General features: G+C 39.2%; 1 protein-coding gene across 1 annotated transcript in view; it reads right to left on the bottom strand.

Moving 5' to 3' along the window:
- Nucleotides 1–13783, bottom strand: part of Pde1a (phosphodiesterase 1A) — a 170410-nt gene extending 156627 nt beyond the window's left edge. The window contains 1 exon segment of the mRNA XM_038336392.1: nucleotides 13289–13783. Coding sequence (XP_038192320.1) covers nucleotides 13289–13341 — 53 coding nt within the window. The 5' untranslated portion in view covers nucleotides 13342–13783.
- Between the last annotated feature and the right edge of the window lie 6804 nt (nucleotides 13784–20587).

Below are 20587 nucleotides of genomic sequence, written 5' to 3'. Positions count from 1 at the left end.
TGGGCTATTAGGGCATTCGTAGAAAGAACTGCCCGAAATATAGGTGAATAGAACGAAGACTACATCCCAATTTCAGCCATTTCTATTAATGAAGTCCTAATGCAACTAAATATTGAGTTGCACATCCAAGAAGCCACATCCTCCGTTATCTCCAGGGTCTTTCTGTGGCTTGGGAAAGGGTTGTTTAGGTTATGATAGCAACAAATCTCTTCTGTTTGGGAACGCTTTCAAAGCAACAGCCTGAACTTTATCTTTTTCCCTCCTCCTTCGTCTGGAGACAGTACTCTGTGTCCTCTAATCCCTCATAGGAGCATCATGTGCGTCCTGTAAAATCTGTGTTTGTACAGTTACCCCAGTAAATCACGCGACTGTGGCTTTCTGTTTGCCTCTCCACCTCTTCGAGAGAAAGCTTTCCCAGAAATCAAGTGCATTACATAATTCAGAAAAGCACATTTTTTTTAAATTCAAGTAATTTAATTGGCTAGAACAAGAAAAGAATGAAGGGAGGAAGGAAAGAAGGAAGGAAGGAGATGGACAGGAGGGAGGGAGGGGGGCGGGAGGGAGGGAGGGGGAGGGGAGAGAGAGGGAGGGAGGAGGGAGGGGGGAGGGAGGGGGAAGGGAGGGAGGGGGGAGGGAGGGAAGGGGGGATCACACCTCAGTAAAGAATCACAGAGCTGTGTATTATCTGCACTGTCTCCTAACCCTTTCTGCTGTGAAGATAAGCCTGGAATGAGAAACACACTTAATCTGTTTGTTCCTAGTGTCATTGCTTTTAATTATCTCTTCCTCTAGCTTCCTGTGACCCTCTGACCCTTTGCTTCCTCACCTTGAAGCTGGAATCTTCCTACTTCACGACAGTTTGCAAACAACAAATAAAATTCAAATTAAATATCTTAAATAGGATTCTACAAAACTTGAAGCTGTCATTGCTCAAATAGCACCCATTGCAGATTTAAGACTGTTTTTATTTATTGAGTATGAATTTAAAGACGATGCTGGGGAGAATATTCTCAAGATGAAATGGGAGGAAAGGCTCGGGATCTGGAAAAGAGGCGGCCCACTTTGTGTGCACAGTGACACCTGGGTGTGACAATCCCACGGCACTCCCATCTGTTGTGTCTTCATTTACCCTCAGCTGTCTCAATAATGTGACATTGTTCATTGTTTCTCAATCTCTAATATTTCTTCTTCTCTCTGTTTGTAGACTCACACCATCATGGTTACATAATAAACATTCGCTATTCTCCAGCTAGGCAACTTTGTTTCCCTGCGATGAGAGGAAAAATATTAGCTGTGGAAACATTTCTTGGGGTCAAGCTATCTTCCAGATAATCAAAATAAGAAAATAATTCGTTGAAGGAGGGAGAACAGGTAAGTGAGTTTCGGAAAACGGAGCAGACATATTTGAGAGAGATTTAGCGGTAATTAGAACTTCTTCCAAATACAACTTTCTAAGGACATTCATGAGAGCTCTAAATTGCATACATTTTGAGAACTAGTAATCAAAATAAATATAAGATCATCTGCCAAACTTCTAAGGGGGAAGGGAGCACAGCAATTAGCATTTACAAATCTAAGACTTTGTCCCTAGTGTGTCAGGGCAGAAGTGTCCTAGGACAAAAAGACATGCTATTCTAGAAATACTGAGCTCAGCTCACGTTTGACATCATATCATGAAAGTGGCAACACATATCTACAGAATGCACTCAGTCAGTCTTGGGATTCTGGTCTGCTCCAAATTATCAACTGTTCTTCACCTGTGGATACTGGGTTAGCTCTAGGCGCTGGCCAGTCGGGAAATCTCCCTAGTCCTAAAATGTTCCCAGACACTTTTCAGCCCCTGCCTTTACTCAGTCTCTCAGATTCTAAGTGCTCTTTCCTTCTTCCCTTTGCCGTCGGACACCTTCTCTTCAAAGGGCACTCTTAAGTAAGTGGGCCACCTTCCTTGTTTGTCACTGCCCTTCCCATAAACGTCTTTGTAAGGCAGGAACTATCAAAATAGGAGAAAAGTAGAGCTCTAAGGAAGACTTTGATTCCTCTGTCTTAGCCAGAAAATTTTATTTGGAACACCAGCTATGAAGGTTAATATTACCAACTAGCGAACATCTAAAATTGCAGAGGAAACAAGCCACTGAATATACTTTCTGAGGGATTATCTAGACTATGTTAGCCTCCAGCCATGCCTATGAGGTCTTGTCTTGATGAGTTTAGTTGTTTTAGGGTGAAACATCCACCCTAAAAGTGTGTGTTACCCGTTACCGGGCTTGGGTCTTGCATCCATTAATCTCTGCTTCCTGACTTTTTATATTGTGCACAGACATCTTAAGTTCTTGAAGCCAAGCCCTGTCTCTTCAGGAGGGACCATACCCTTGACCTGTGTGCAGAAATAACCCTCTCTCCCCTTTCATCATGGAATTTTATCAAAGCAACAGAAAAAGTAACTAAGACACTGTACATTTGGATTTTTCTTTCTGAGTTTCCAGTGATTTCAAAATACAGCTAAAGCCAAGAACTATTACATTGGAGCTCTTGGTAGCCTATGTAGACCTACGAGAGAAAAATAAAATGTATTTAAGAAATTTTTTGAGAGGAGAGGGCTCTGTAGATGATTCAGCCAACGCATTTGCTACACAAGCATAAAAGCCTTAATTAGGATCCCCATCAGCCACATAAAAGACAACACAGGAGCTCAACCACATGCTAACTCAGTGCCTCTGTGGAGACAGGAGGTAGAGATGGCTCCGTTGCAGGAAGTTCAATGACCAGGCAGCCTAGAGCACGCACCCAAAGAGCAACAGAAGCCCTTTCACCCACAAGGTGAACAACAAAGAATGACACCCAGTGTTGTCCTCTGACCTCCACATACGGACCCTGGCGCCGTCAGTCCCATGCGTATTCACATTCATACACCAACACACACACAAATACACACACACAAATACACACACACAGACACACACAGGCATACAAACACATAAATTCACACAGAGAGACACACACAGGCACACGCACAGAGGCACACACACAAATACACACAGAGACACACACACAGAACACACAAACACACACACAAATACACATGCACACATACACACAAATACACAGAGAGAGGCACACACAAATACACATAGACACACAAAACACACAGACACAAATACACATGCACACACATAGACACACATAAATACACATACACACAGACACACAAATACACATGCATGAATACACATGCACACACACACAGAGACACATGCACAGAGAGAGAGACACACACAAAAGAATTTTAAGAGGAGAAAGCATAATCGGATGTACTAAACCAAACAGATTTTTATATAAAATCAATCTTTTCTTTAAATTCCTCTTTGACAGGCTCACACATAGAAACATCCTCCTGCCTTCACCTTCTGGATACTAGAATTAAAGAGGCATGTCACCAGCTAGGCTCAGAGGATGTTTTGAGGAAGAAAAGAAGAAAGAAAATTTTGGCTTCCTTTCCCAATAATTTCCCAATGTTATTAAGAGCACTTCCAGATCTTTCCTTTCTAGCGTGTATTAATTTCCCAGATCTTTCCTTTCTAGTGGGTATTAATTCTGTTAGTAGAATTAATTCTTTGATGAAGCCCTTGAATTCTATCATTCAAGGAAACAGGCCCACATCAAGTTCTGCAATAACACGAACCTTGGCAACTTTAGAACCACATCAAAGCTTTCCATCCCCAGACCTGGTGAATCAGGATCTCTGAGGCTAATGCTTGGAGCTTTGTTTTGTTTCTGCTTTGTTTTGTCAGCTGCAATTCAGACAATGGTGAAAATATCCATTCTGCGTGTCACTGATTCAAAAGAGAGGTCATCAAGTTTGTAGCTTTTACAAACACATTTGCTTTCTGCAGTGATATGTGGGATAGTTAAGGAACAGAAACCATAAATCTACTATATAGGGAATGTATTTGGAAAAATAATACTTAACTTCAAACCAAGAAAAATGCACGTGATGGCTATGACTGAGCTACAAATCTAATGCCTGTGAGCAAGCTCTGTTCCTGTGGCTGCTTTCAAAACTGGTGTTCTAGGTCAGATTAACAGAGTTAGAACTGAATTACCTAGAATTATATAGTGAATTCTCCAGCTTCCATTACAATAACGAATTTCCTCAGGTGTGTCAGCAAGTTACTTAATGAAGATCAATTACCCAAAGGAGCTGAGGAAACATGGCTAGTCATTATCAGTAAAGCAGTTCCTGGTGTAGGCAATTAGGTGAGACTCCTGTAAACTTTAAACTTATTAAAACACTTTAACTAGGTATCTAAGGTATGCTGTCACCCAGGAGTCAGGTGCTCCACATCTGACCCATTATCACCCAACACCCATCTGGATGTCACTACTCTGTAATAATTTTTCCTGTCCTTAGTAATCACTGAGGCTCCTTTACGGCATAAAAGATTTGATGCTCCTTCCCTTCAATGGATGAATAAAATGGAGCTGAGTTAAGAAAAAGAATAATCTGAAGAAAAAAATAAACATAAACACTTGTGGAGAAAGTATAGAGTGCTAATTCACACAATTCTGTGTGCTTTTTTTGTTTTGTTTTGTTTTGTGTTTTCTGTGTATGGCCCGTTGGCATCACAGCCTCCCACGCAAACTCTGAGTGTGTTGTGTGACTTTTTGATCTTCCCAGTAGAATGGAGGCAATGTGACTCAATAAGATTCATTTGGAGCCTTCAAAAAGAAATGCTTCCATGTCTGCTTCCTGCAATAATTGTAAGATTCTGTCCAGGCTATTCCATGGAGAGACGTTAAGGATACAACACAAGAAAGCTTAATCATGTAGCCAAGGATCCCTCCACCAGACACCCTGAACAAATGCTCCATTTGACCACAAGCACACAAGACAGCCCCACTGAGCTGAAGTCCAGCCTTGTGAAGATCTAGGAGATCCTTCAACCGCTTGCCTCCACCCCAAGAAGAGTGTTATTTTAGGCACTGTATTTGGGGAATACTTACAAATACCAATCTCTAATGCCATTGTCTTCAGTGATTGATCGACCTGGGCCCTCTTCAAGAGCAGCAAATGCTCTTAAGTGCTGAGCGCTCTCTCTCCAGGCCCCGTGTCAGTGGTATTACCTTTTAAATTTATAGTTTTCTCCGTGTATGAGTGTTTTGACTTCATATATGTATGTGCAGCGCATGCATGCTGCACCCAAGGGAAACAAAGAGTGTGCCAGGTTCCCTGGAGTTACAGACGGTCAGGAGCCACCATGTAGGTGCTGAGAACCAAACCCTGGTCCTCTGCAAGAGCAGCAAATGATCTCACCCAATGATCCATCTTTCCAGCCTGTCTTTAAGTAGTTTTAAGGAAGCAAACATCTTCTCCTATTGATCAGCACAAGTGCTACTTCGTTTGTTTGGAAAACGGTGCTACTCTGTTTTACATTTGAAGCCTTTCGTAAGTACTTTCTTACTTATGAAGCACGCTCTCCTAAAAGTTATGAGGAATATTCAATGGATTCGATTTTGATTATAGCCTTGGAGATTGTACAGTATTTTTCAGAAAGTCAATCCCCTCATTCATGTGATTATGATGTAACACGGAGGATCTGTGTAAAAGGGGCACAAATGAACACGTCAAGGGATCTTATGTTCATGAACAGCCAGAGGCAGCTCAACCGAGCAGCAAGCACTGACTGAGCTGTGGACCAAGAGATCTGCAAGTCTCCATGGCTTGCTCTAAGGGTTCCATGGAAACGTCACTGCAAGAGGAGACGTGAGCGTTGGGCAACCTCATCAGAGATAGCGAGCAAGCCATTGCTCCCAGATCTTCACACACTCCCTACTTTCATGCAGACTTTTGGTGGAATGATGTAACTTGAAAGTGAACCGACCCTAGGGAGACTTTCTGTTCTGTCCTCATCAGAACTCAGTAAATTGTCGCTGTTCCGTGCTAATGACACAGTTCTACTCTTATCATGGATTTTTTTCCTTTAGAATTATTTTATTAAATCATAAATGTACAACAGCTTCTTAACTCTACACACGCACTTAAATTTTTAAAAGGAAAAACATTATGTCTTATTACACCATGATCCTGGCTAATAGCTTTTCAAAACTTTTGAGAAAAATCTTTAAAAAGGTTTCACATGTCACCTGAAACGTACAAATTTAACATTATCAGAGAAGGAATGCTTCTGCACTCTTACAAAGACCACTAGAAAGAAACAACAATTAAAAAGCTAAGAAAAAAATGCCTTATCACGGATTTTTAGACCATTTGTTTCAAACCCTTTGATCCTGAAAATAGTCAAATTAAATAGTCATATTTTAAAACTGAAGTAACTTTATGTCTTATTAGTAAATAGATAATCAATAAACATATCTATTCTATGGCGGAGGAGATGGCTAAGTGAGTATGAGCATGAGAAGCCAAAGTCAAATCCTCACTCCGTGAAAAAATGTCAGATGTGACAACACATGCTTGTAAACCCAGCGCTGGGGTGCTGAGACAGGCCTTGGGGCTTACGGTCCAGCCAGCCTGCCAAAACGTGGAAGGCCAAATCTCATACAGCAAAGTAGAGAATCAATTGAGTAAGACATCCTGCTGTCAACATATGGTCTCCATATATGCACAAAGAGAGTGCCCCCATACACATGTGTACACAGACAAGTACACCTACACACACACACACACACACACACACACACACTTCTGTTTTAAAAATACCTTCCTAACATTGATATCTTGAGTCATGAAAATACTGGTTATAGACAGTAATTCAACAAAGAAATCAACCCTCTTTGTAACAGAAAGCTTGGCTTTTAATGGGCAGGAGCAGATAGCACAAAGACAACACCCTGAGAAAAGCGATTGGTCTCGTCTGAGGCACCTTGGCTTCTTTCCCCTCACAGCAGCTCCAGTTCAGGAAATGTTGGCTTCCCCTCAATTAGAGCTGATGTCCTCGCAGCCGCAATCAAACTCATAAATAAACTGAAGCTTTCCCATGAGAACCAACTGTCAAAAACTATGTTATGTCCAGGCACAGAACAGAGGAGGCTTGGTTTGTAAATACTGCAGACATCTTTAAAGTTGTCCCCTGTCTGTAGACCCACGGGTCATCTTTAACAAGCATCCATTGGTATGACTTTCTGCCCCTGAGTTTTACTTAAACAAAATCCACTGAAGGCTAATTACTCAAAATGTAAGAATTTCCAGAGGATGTGAGACCACTAAATAGATTATTCTACGTGAATAATCTTGATTTTCCTCATTTCAAACATTCCAGATCTTTGAAAAGCCATTTCCAAATCATACCAAACTCCCAAAATAACCTCAAGCATCAGCAAGCTGTCTAGCCTGTGAGACAAGATGCATGCAGCTGAGTAAGAGAAGCTTTCCCATGCTTCAATCTGCTCCTGCTTCTTGGCTCCATGGCTGAAATCATTCATCTTGAACTTCATCCCTATCATAGTATTGTCTAGAACACTGCATGCATGTAACTTTCCTAAAATGTGTTGGATGAAAGTTAGTCCTCAGTATTAACTGTAAGGCCTCTGCTGAAAACAGCAATGCCAAATTAAAATATATGACAAACTACAGTTTATAATTGATAATGACCACTTAAAAATTATAACAACTCTTATTATGACTTAGGAAATAAATAGGGACACTAATGTCTGATTTTTTTTAATGATACCCACTAAAAATGGTTTAGTAGTCCTATATTCAAATGTGTTTGTTCTGATTTGGCTTTTATAATTTATGTTAAAGATAAGTTTGTATCCATTCCTTTTCTTCTATGTATACAATGACATTTAGTTAGCAGCAGTAACATCCTTGGCCTATACAACAAAAAGATTAATTTTTAGTTAACATATCAATTTTAGAGTAGATTAGTTTTGCTAAGTAGAACTGTGCTCTTAGAGCAGAGGTTCTCAACCTGTGGGTCGTGATCCCCTTTGCAAACCTCTATCTCCAATAATATTTACATTAGGATTCAGAAGAGTAGCAAAATTACAGTTGTAAAGTAGTCACTGAAATACTTTCATGGTTGGGGGTCACCACAACATGAGGAGCTAGTAAAGGGTCCCAGCATTAGGAAGGTTGAGAACCACACTTCCAGAGTGTTTTAGATTTTAAATTCATTTATCAGTGCTGGAGACATTGCTCAGGGTGTGTTTGCCTGCACAGTGTGAAGTTCTGAGTTTGGGCCTCCAGCACGCACATAAAAGCCAGCATGTTGGCACACGCTTGTAACTCCAGTACTGGTGGGAGGAGACAGGCAGATCACGAGTGTTCACTGGCCAGGGAGTCTAGTTAAACTGGCCCAGGTTCAGTGAGAGACTCTGTCCCAAAATATAAGGTAGAGGGCAATAAAGAAAAGTAGCTGAAGTCAACCTCCAGCTTCCCCACATGCTCCATGCATGACCAGGCAGACACATACACACACACATACACACACACACACACAGAGGCATGCACGCATGCACACATACACGTGTGCGCACACACATGCATAAGCACACACACACATGCACACATTTGCCATGCACACACAGACACACATCTTTGCGACTTAGTTTTAAATTTCCCACTTTAATAGGCAATGGGGGAAACCTACATGCAACCGCTCTGCTCTTCATCACCTGTATAAGACACGGCATTCACATGTTTGAAAACTCTGTCTCCTTTATAAATTTACAAGCTCACTTTCTCTTGCTTTCTTGGTTTTTCGAGATCAGGTCTCATGTAATCCCTATGTCTGTTTCTCTCTTTTATAACTGAACAAATTTATAAACACAACTTGAAGGCAAAAACTAAAAAATACACTTACAAGTTTATAATTATATAATGTTTACATTCTATTTCATGTATGAGTCACATAGAGCCATATCTATAAGAAACATTATTGAATAAAAGGATATTTTATGCATTTTACCACTCCATCAGTTAACATTAATACTTTGTTCTATGTAACTTCCTATACTCTGATAAGCTTGTACTACAATGTATTTTTCTCAAAATTATATATTTCTTGTGTAAGGAAGGTGCTCAAAAGAGATTTTAATTTAATAATACCAAATACTTAAGTATTTATGGAATAGAAACAGCCAGTAATGCATCACAATTGCTTTAAATTTCCAAGCAAGTTTTATGCTTTACAACTACTTGTTCAGGTTATTTTTAGTTGTACCACAAGCTCTGCAGGAAATGTACCTACCTGAAAAATCAGAATAACCGAGCTTTATCGGGACAACTAGAGAGAACATTATTGTAGTCCGGTGCCCCTCCCTTATTAATGCATAGAGATCTAAAAGACTGGGTCATCTTTACATCTGGGCTTTGGTAATGTTTGTATACACTGAGCTAAAGTATGGGAATAAACAATGCTTGTACTCAAAAGGATTTCTGCTGTTAAATATATGGTAGATACTTCAAATAAATACAGAACTTATTTTATAATATTGCTATAAACCCCAAAACTTTCCCAACAGACCCACAAACAAAATCAAGATCTTTTTATAGATTTTCTCATTCCATCGTACTGCATTCGACATTTCTATGTGAACAGAACATGTCTGCCAAAAACACACTCAGAATTCCACTGTTAACAGATACCAGTAAAAATAAATCTTTTGAAAACACATAAAGAGAAGAAACAGTGTGTTCTAAATGCTGGGAGTCTGGGAAGATCTCAAACGATTTTCATTAGTCCTTGGCCCTGGCATCATTACCCTTCCGTGTCTCAGATCCCAGATGAATAGGGCAGTTCTCATTGCTAGGGCTGATGAGCAACCATTTGTGTAGTTTGATTTCATTTGTGACTTTCTTAATGGTACTTCCAATGGAAAATCCCCAGAAAAATAACTCACCCATTTTTGAACTCTGAAAGAGGGTCAAAGATTGTTGCTTCCAAATAACACAAACCTATAAGAATCCTTCCAGTTCTCATTGGCTGTCCACTTCTAGGAACTACAAAGGGAAAATTTTGACTGCAGTAAAATGGGGGGGGGCGTGAAATGCATGAAATGAACGAGGAGCTGATCTCACTGCGAAGGCTTACGCGTAAACTCCATGGCAATGACACTCGAAGAAGAAATAGTTCTCTGGCTGAAGCTCCTTAGGGGAAACAGTTTTCTTAGTATCAGAGACTAAAGCTGGTTCATCACAGGGCACAGAGAAAGCTTACAAAATATGGCATAGAGAAAGCTTACAGAATAATATGAATTTGATAATATGGAAATGCTTTCAGCAATTACTTTGTTGAAGTTACGCAGTAGTCTTTTGTGTGGTTGTGTTAAATTTTGTAATATTAAAATATAAATTTAAGACTCTAAATAAAATGATGAATGAGGAAGAGATAAAAAGTGTCAGGTATCAGATGCCAGAGAAAAATGGGGTCTGTGATGTTAATCTGCATAAGGTTGAGTTCTAAGGGCACTGCCGGACCACGATGTGTGTTCAAGGAACACCATTTACTAATACCCGGGGATGAGCAGTGCTGTTGGTCCCACAGATACACACACTGTTCATGAACCAGATAATATAAACTTCTGCTTAGATCATTAAAGGAGTTTTGCTTTTTCTCTGTGGCTCACATAGCATGGAGATGCATGTAAGTGTGTAAACTCATTCCAAAGAAGTCCTTTACAAAGAGGATTTTATAGCTTTACTGTGTGAAACTCTTTGAGAATTCTCTTTGTATGAAACCTGTACATTCTTAGAGACAGGGTCTAAATCATGTCATATTCTTCTTAATCCAGCCATAGGACATCAGTATGCACCATACATCACTCCAAAACCTACCTATTTTTTCCATTTAATGAATTGTTTTTAGTTTCTTAAATTTATGGTAACTATGCTGATGCAAAATTGACTTTCATTCAGTTTCAAAATAAATTTAAAAGCATTCTTCTATTTTCTCTTTTAGATGAATTAAATGCCATAACAATTTGTCCCTAATACCTGTCCCTCCCAGTTACTGTTTCCTCCTGTAAGGTACTGCCACTTGAGAGCCATGCTCACATAAGTATATACAAGATAATGTCTCTTGAGGACTTAAAAGTCTGCCAGAGAAGTTCAGGTGAGCTGAGTTAGAACCATGAGTTTTACAAAAGAAACCATTCTACATAAAGAAATACAGAATTTCAGACTAAATGTTCTAAGCATTACCTGTCTTGGTAAAACTTTAAATGAGTTATTTATAAGTAGCTAAGTTATTACACTCACGAAAGTTTAAGTTTATGTGGTCCCAGGAGCACATCTGAAACAGATTTTCTTATCACGTGTACTGAAAACCAGAGGCAAATCCCTTGAGAGGTGGAGAAACAGGCAGAAACACGCTGAGAAAGAAAGGTTTGGAGGAGATAGCTAAGAAGAAAAGTCAGGCCTGAATACAGGTATTCCAACGAGAGACGCTGGATAGCAGGAGGATACCCAAGGGGACAAGGTACCAAGAGAAGGTGCATGGGAAAAGTGCAAAACAGGAAAGATTGGAGTTTGTCCAGATTGCCAGCTTGCCCAAAAATAAAACAACTATCAGGGAGGAAGTCAGTACCCAACTGCACTTTCTCTGAGGATTATGGCTAATTATATGAACCCTTTAAGATAAGCTCCAGTCTCTCATCTCCACCATGTGTGGTAGAAGCAACGACAGGCCCATCCTGCTTCTAACCTTGACCCATTTCCTATACTTGCTTTAAACAGCTGCCTGGGTGAAAGCATGGCCTCTTCATGGCAATCGGGAGATTCATTCAGATCACCATGAACACCAAGCAAGTATCTAAATTCACCATGTTTTATACTAATTATTGGGCAAAACCGATCTTACCTTTCACAAAAAGCCGGCTCTCTGTATTTAAATAATGTAAGTATAGGGAAGATGAGGCCCCCATTATTAAGAGTGCCGGAGCATATAACTTAAGAGGAGTAAAGAGGATTTGGCATAAACCCGACTGCCTCCATCTCCAAATACACAGACGAGATGGCCAAGTGGGTCAGCCTCTGTCCAACACACCTTCTCAATGACAAGCAGACCCCTCTTTGAGCACTTCCTGGAACAGCCATGAACATGCAAGGAAAATAGAGATTAATAGTGTAGGGTTAGAAGACCCCTGAGGTAAATACCCACTAGGGTGATAATTTTGGATTTTTGCATAGTTATAGACGTCGCTTTACGACATTTCCAGCCACACGCTTAAGTAGATGCCACTTATGCTTATGCGTGAATTTGAGTATAATCTGCTTTTGAAATGTTCTAAGTAGATTCATATTAGAACTGTGTTAAACATTACCAAGGTATAATATTTCTATTAATGAAACTGCAATAATATTTACTTGGTGTATAAAACGACCACATTTTATGTAATTTCACTCTTTAAGATCCACCCACATTCAGTATGATGTAATAACGGGAGTCTGCTCCATAGATTTCCATTATTCTGAATTTAACCCTAAGATCAAGAACCAGTGGCTACCACTTGGGATTAACATCTAGTATCACTTCCTTTTACTATTTTTGCATGCCTACGGTATTTTGGGGGAAAATAATAGAAAGTTGATGTTTAACTCCTTTGTTTTAAGTAAGTTCCAATTTACTTAAAAATTTTTCATTTTCAATGCTAAATTCTCAAGTACACAACAAATGATTAAACAATCAAGCTTAAAAAGTTAGAAATCAGTGACCCCTATGGAGAAAGAGCATTCCCCCTTACATACAACAAATAAACCACATTATCAGAGTCCATCCTACTATATCCATAATTTTCTGGTCAATCCTACAGTCCTACTCTTTGCCTTATTCCTTCCCTATCTGCTCACCTAATATTCCCAGAGGATGTAGAAAATGTCCACTCCAACATAGTAGCTATCAAGCTCAGATTTATCTCAAAGAACATTACTTCAGGAAGATGCAGCATTTGTAGCACAGAAACTCTGCCCTTGAGTGTGATCAGTGCAGAGAACCAAGCGCAGTATTTTTCAGTCAGAAGAGTGTGCAGCAGCACCCAGCCATGGGGCCAGATCACACAAGGTTTCAAAAGTTTTCCCAGCGCTGTGCCACTCATGTGCCTGAATAGCTAAAATGTTTTTGAAACTCATTTAGAGGAGCTGATAAGGGCTATGTCCCGAGCTTCAGAAAAGAGAAAATAAAAAGGGTTTCTTCCGTATGCACGAAGTTAAACGTGAAGCTCTCTGTGTTGCTCTGCTATAGTTCAAAGACACATTCCTCGGATGGAAGATGAGGAAGAGAAACCACACGGCTGACAGCCCCAGAGACACCTGGGATGCAGCAAGACTTACCTAAAGATGGGTCTTTGGAGATGTTTCTTCCTGATTGTGACATACTCATCCATTTAAAGATGAAGTTTTAACTTCTTCCTGGAAAGCAGTCCAGAAAAATCCAGGGCGGGAATGTGGAAGCTTATCCTGAGCTATTGTGCTGCAAGAAGCCCAGAAGGAAAAAGTAGTTTCCTCTTTCTCTTTTTGGGTGCTGGGAGAAAACTTCCCCGTTCTCTGCCAGCCGGGCAGTGTGTCCATAGAGGCCACATAAGACAGGCACGTTGGGGCACTCCCCCACAGGGCAGGGTGTGCAAAACCCACCAAGAGTCACGTTGACACAGGCGGGAGAAACACACGGGACCCTCGGAAACCGGACAAAACAAACAGAAACCTTCCTACCCCAAGCGACACCCAGGTAGGAGCTCTCCCTAAGTTATTGCAGCCATGAGAGCTCTCCTTCCACATGCCGGTCAAGCCGGCAAGGCTAAGTCCCTCCCTGTCTTTAAAACAGCCTGTTCTGAGGCTCAACTCTTTTTCTTCAAAATAAAAGTTGTACAGCTGGCTAAGCAGTCCCAAGTGAGTGCCCCCTGCAAGTCAGTCCTGTTAAAATAAGAACTGTATATGAATTACTGAAGAAAGATGGGCAGGAGTTGCACAGCTGGCTTTGCTTCAAGAGATTATAATTATTTTACAGTCTCACTTTAATTCATGCTGGATGAAGTGTGGGGACGACTCATCTTTTGGGGCATGAATAACCTAATAACCTACACTCGGCCGAGACGGGAGATGCCCTTCCAGCTGATAGAAGTCCCAGTGTGCTGGCCAGAGTCCAGAAGCTAGCAAAACAAGCATTGCTCAAGCCTGTTAGGGAAAATGTACCCAGATGCTTCTGCGCTCAAATGCAGTTTTCCAACTAGGAAAAAACTATGAAACTGGCACTACCAAAATGAAAACAAAACACGAACACATACAAATACACACAAAAAATAAATGCTGGATAAATAAATAAATAAACCCAAATAGTCTGGGTATATAAGATCTTGTAGCACGTCAAATTTTAATTATATAACAATATAAGGGAAGCCAAGCAATGCAAAAGAGAACTGTGAGCAAATCTGTGAACATAAGAGAGTGCAAATCCTAGTTTTTCAAGGTAAGTTATTTTGAACACTTTCCTGAATTGTTATTTAAGCTCCTGATGGACCAGGACAGAGGTTACGTATGTAATTAAATAAGCCATCTCGAAGCGTGATTAAAACAGTTTAAACATGCATACCATAAAGGGCAAAGTGAGGAGTAGTCATGGCTTTGATTGAATGATCCATAAAAAGCCAGATCAAAAGACTCAAAGGTAGAGAACTGTCTGTAGTCATGTGTAGACAATGAAGATAAATAAGACTACCTTTTTCTTTTCTTCACCAAAGGGACAGGAGAATTATAAGAACCACTGATTTTGTCAAGAAGTTCTAAACCATACCAGGAAGTGTAAATCAGACTGAGAAAGCATTGAACCAAAAGTAATAAATCTGTATAAGTTCAGCTTTGGTCTTGCAGTGGATATGGGGCAAACTTCTTGCCTGTCTGGACTCCAGTTTCAATGCTTGTAAAATGAAGCTTTAAGAGTAAATGAATTCTGTAGCCCCTTTTGAGGTTTCATGCTTAATTTTCTTCTTGCAAATAAACTGTCATAGGAATTATGATGCCTATGTATATTCTACATTAAAAGATAATTTGATGTTACATATGTAACAGATGTAGCATATGAATGTACATATATTTATAAAGAGACATCTAAATTAATGTGTCCATCATTAGTAACAACAGAAGATCATGAACTCACATGACTTTTTACACAGCAATAAGCTAGGTTGCAGGCCATGCCAACAAACCAACCCAGCAGCAGACCTGTTCAACACACGTGTGCTCTATTATAACCATGTGTGTTGGCTTTCGTTATCATATAGGAAAGTACCTAAACAATTATATATTTCATGGCATTCTGTCTTTCTTGTAATGGTTTACATCTATTACTATTAATATGATGCAAAGATTCCACAAAAGAAATGATCCAAGAAAATAAACAAACAATAAATTTCAAGGCCTAATTCCATCTACCTTTCCAAAGAAAAGTGTTGCATCACAACCTGTGTCTATGACAATCTATGTAATTATGCGTGCTCAACCTTCCTCATCAAGACTCCAAGATGCAGTGAAGGAAGAAGGGGACAGAACGTCTAACCCTCCAGGCTGTGTTAAAATAATATTTAATCAAATTATACAAACATTACATTTACATCATATGTGTGACTGTAAGCCTCTAAAAATAGACTCATATCAATGTCTTGTAATGTTTCAAGACATTTTCTAACACACAATGTGCTTTTATTTGTCATCATACGTCTTCAGATCAGGGGTGTTTGTACTGAGTACCAAGTATTATGAGATCTTGGTCCAGGCTGTGCTACTATAACAGAAGGCCTGACACTAGGTAAAGTGGATAAATCAGAAATATATTTTCTCACAGTTTTAGAAGGTAAGCGGTGTAAGATCACCTTGCCTCCTCCTTGGTGATGGGAGAGAGCTCTTGCTGCAGCCTCAGGGGACAGAAGTCAGGCTAACTGAACACTGCCCCAGTACTTCCTTTGAAGGAACCTTAATGACATTAAAGAGGAAGAATCCTCATGTTAATAACCTCTCGGAGACCTCTTAGAGTTCTGCTGAACACACCTAAGTTTCAAAGAAAACACATTCAAGGCATGATGATATTAAAATTGACAATACATTTGAGAATGACTTTATAAGGGGTTCTCAGTTTTACAGAAGATGTTATTTACTTAGGGAGAGCAGATTTTACGTGATAACCAGTTTTAACAGACCCTCATCACATGTAGATCAGACCTAAGGTTCAAATGTGTTCCACTCTGTACTGCCTTGAGTAAATGAGTAAGGAAGGCCAGGTGTGGCAAGGAACACTCTTCTTCCCCAGGTGACTAAATCCCAAGTTTGTTAAAGAACAGAAGCGGGTCAGTTAACATTTGATTGACTCCAATTAGCACTCCCCCAAGTTCTGATGGCTCTCAGTGCCAACAGGCAAAGGACTTCCTTAGAAGAACGTGACATTCTTAGAAAACATCCACAACGACATAGGACATCATTTAAAATAGATCCTCACAGCCAAACACCACTCAGTATGGCATCAGCCACACATAAATCTATGGTCTAAGGAAGTAAGTCTTGTACACTGGGTAGTTCAAGGAACATTACACAAAGGAGCCGCCTCATTGTAAAATTCCCTTTGAGTGAGAGAATCTCAACAGAGACAGCTAAACAGTGTCTTGAAGGATGAATGACTAGTCCTCAAGCAGGCTTGAGGGGGAAGGAGAAAAGTTTTATCTGGCCTAGGCATTAAGCAAGAGTGTGTAATTGGGAACACCGGAAACGGGAAAGCATGCGAGTCAGAGCCTGCGTCACTCCCTGAAGAAGCCCAAAGTATTCTTATTTGCCGTTCTTCAGTCAGTGGAAAATTCTTCAGAAGCTGCTGCCTGGTACTGCCGTGTAGTTCCCAAAGCTGTGAAGTTCCTCTCTCCGTCATCAACTCGGCTTCAGTATTGAGTCATCATTGCCAGCTTCACTCCACATTTTAAGCTTGGTTTCGAAAGAACTCTAAATTCAGTTAATGTTACTTTTTTTTTTTTTAACTTCAAGTTTGCCTTACATTTCCAGTAATTCCTGTGAGTCTGTGCGGAACTCTCACCAAGAATAAACCAGTGTCGATAAATGGAAAGTTCCCGGATGCTAACCTATTGGCTTCTCCGGGCCCTAAGAATTACACAGCATTAGAGATGGTCATGACTCACACAAGCTTTGAACAGAGGCAGCCACTGATTTTCTTCATTTGGAGGGGAGAGGTATGGGAATCAAACCCAGGGCTTAGCACATGCTAGGCAAGCACACAGCTTCTGAGCTACACTCCCAGCACTTGACTGTCTGTGGGATGCGTAATAGGGTCTATGTAAACACCTGAATGTATAGTGGAAGGGCACCACCCTCACTATCTTTCTAAAGCAAAAAGAGTTACTAACAGGGAAAGGCAACATAGACCACACGTGTGTGTAGCCTTACATCAATTTCTGCCTCACAAAAACCTTCTTTTTCCCTTTAAATTTTTCATTCACCTGTACTAAATATTTTCTCCACTCCAAATCCATGTGCCAATCCATCCTTGCCAAACTTATCTTCTGAATTATCATCTTATTTTTATAACAGTTCAGCATTATGACTGATTGTTCTCTAGCATGTCATAGTTAACAAAACGAATTTGTACATTTCATTTTATTAAGCTCAACTAAAATTCCAGTCTCAACTTCAATTTGTCAGTGCCATTTCCCAAGCCCAACACTCAACACATTGGCAAGTGTGTTATTTGATATATGACCCAATTCTAGAGTAGAACACAAGTAATCAATCTTTAAAACTCTGCATTTTTGAAATTATGAATATTAGGAACACTATACCATGTGTCACTAGAAAACATTTATCTTTCATTGTCTGCCATATTATTTGTAAATAATTATTTATAATTATACGTAAGACAAGTCCTGCTTGTCAGACATTTACCATGCCAAGCTCTTCACACCACACACGCTCTTTCAAGTATTTCTACATAGTATGCTTTAGTGACATTTTCAAACTGTCATTAAACACTCAAAGTCTGCACTGCTGTCATATTATAGTCATAGGGTATCATTCTGTTATCTGATGTCAATATCTTTCTCTTTATTACCATTTTATAATGTCTTTCTACAATAATATTTATTTTTAATGGTGGCTTTAGGATAAAGCACCTTTGTTGGCCATGTCATTAAAACTATAAATCTTGGGCTTGAAGCAGAGCAGCAATGCAGACTTAATTTCAAAGACATATTGGTATGGCTTAGATCTCTTACAATATATGCTCCACCATTTTCAGTGAGTCAGCAAACTAGGTAAAGCAGAAAGCTAAGTACTTAGAGGCCTTAAAGTTTACAGTTTACCATTGTTTGCTGAACAAAAGTAGATAAACAAAACTTCTGAACAAACACTACTGAAAAACTCAATGAAAAAAATAAGTTAAAATAAAAATAAAAATGAAGTTTTGTTTCAATGCCAACAAACAGAATGGCTTCCCGATATTAAATTATATGTCAGTGATGAAATTTATTCTTTCAAATCATAGCCAAAGCAATCCAAAGCCAGATGTAGTTATCAGAAGTCTCTGCTCTGCAAAGAAGCGAAGCTGCCTGAGAGACAGAAGCTTTGATTTGACAGGTTCTGGAAATTCTTCTAGCACAAGTTCAATACCAGATGAAAACCTTTGGAAAGAAGAAGTTACAAGACCAACCCACATCACTCACTCCTCGTGGATGTAACCAATTTGGGGACCTGGAAAGAAGCCACTGTGAAAAGTCATTGTCATCTTCTGCACTCCCACCTTAGATATGATAAGATAAAAGGTAGATTATTGAATCTACTTTTATAAAGCAACTACTAGTTCTAAATGTTTTACATTGGATTAGACTTTTGCATATTGTATACAAATTTTATATATTGATACAAATTTGAGATTAATTTTGTTAAAGCATACTATACATACATTTCTATTCTTGTTCAAAGTAGTATACCTATATAACTCATTTTATAATGTAAAGCAAATTTCTATTATTTGAAAGTTATTATTGTCAACTGTTTAGAATAATAAGGAAATACAGGTTAGTAATTAATCACCTATTACAAACAAACTTTTAGTCACATTAGGTATGTTTTCAAGGTACAACAAAGTTATATTTTAGATAGACAGATCATCTTCAAATACTTTAGATATCTACAGAATATGGTATTTGAGATGTTTTCATAACATAGGCTCATTTTTATGACAATGAGACATGTCTGCTCAAGGCAGCACCAATCTACTTCAGAGAAGATAATGGGCATCAAAGAAAACTCCACATGGTGTTTACTTTCTTTGTGGCAAAAGTAAGCCATTGGACAAGAAAATGTCCCTGCCTCGACTGCTGACAGTATGCTGTCCTAATTTGATACTCAGAACACAAAAGAAAGTGAGTGACAAACATTGTCAAGACAAGGGACAGCCCTTCAGAATATCCTGCTTCACAGAAAATTCTGCCAAATATGCTAGACCTGTAGGCTGAGGATAGATAGCCCAATGTTGCAGAGGAACTCTGGATGACTGTCCAGGCAACCAGCTGTTTCTGTCATTTCTCACATTTTTTGGAAGTCATTTGCTCACACTTCCTGCTTACTCAGTGAATTTTATATCTTCTTGGGTCTCTGATGGAAATGAAGACTAGATAGTTATAGTTTTCTTTGTTTATCCAATGCAGAAAGTAAGTTATGATAGAAAATAAATTAAATACAAGACTCTGGACTCACCAGCATAGTATAGATATGGAGTATTTTCTCTGAATTTGTCAAATGCAAATAGACTAGATATTGTTGATGTATTTATTGCCTGCATATAAATAACCTTTTTATTTTAGACAAAAGGGGGACATGTAATGATATTTTAGTTATGGTTTTAATAAATAAAGCTGTCTGAAGATCAGAAGATAAAACTAAGCCACTAGAGGCCAGGCAGTGGTGTCACACACCCCCAATCCCAGGATTTGGGAGAAAGAGGCAGATGGATCTCTCTGGTCACCCTGGACTACACTAGATCAATGCAAAAACAGATCTAGGTGGTAGTGGTTCACACCTTTAATCCAGTACTATGGGGCCATATGTCTTTAATCCCAGCACTGAAGGGTAATATAAGAAGGGAGGACACATAGGCTCATGGCTCAGTCTGCAATCACTCAGTCTTGGTAGAGGTAAAACTTCTCTATTGACTTGGCTGTTTTGCTTTTCTGATCTTCAGCTTGAACCCCAATACCTGTCTCTTGGTTTTTACTATTCGTGCTACATTGTTCATTCCCATTCTTTTCATTATCTTTTAAAGTAGCATTTTTTATTTTGAGACATATGCTCTTACTTTTATTTTCTTTCACAGATTCATCTAAAGTTTTTATGAATATTAAATTTCAATTTCTTTTTCTTTTTGATTTCTTCCTTGCTTTTTCCTTTTATCCTAGTATGTACTCTCTGCAGCAACCCCCCATCCTCTTTTTTATCTTCCATTGTTTTAGAAATATTTCACTGTGTCTAATCAGGTATTGTTTTATATTTTAATGCCTATGTTTTTACCTTTATTCCCTTTGTTGACTTCCCTGATTTATTTGCCAGTTTTCTCACTATTGGAAAAGAATTTTTAAATGTCCTATTATC

Source organism: Arvicola amphibius, chromosome 7 (genome assembly GCF_903992535.2).
Source record: "Arvicola amphibius chromosome 7, mArvAmp1.2, whole genome shotgun sequence".
Taxonomy (NCBI): domain Eukaryota; kingdom Metazoa; phylum Chordata; class Mammalia; order Rodentia; family Cricetidae; genus Arvicola; species Arvicola amphibius.
The sequence above is the reverse complement of the archived record's forward strand: the minus strand, read 5'-3'. Positions and strand labels throughout refer to the sequence as shown.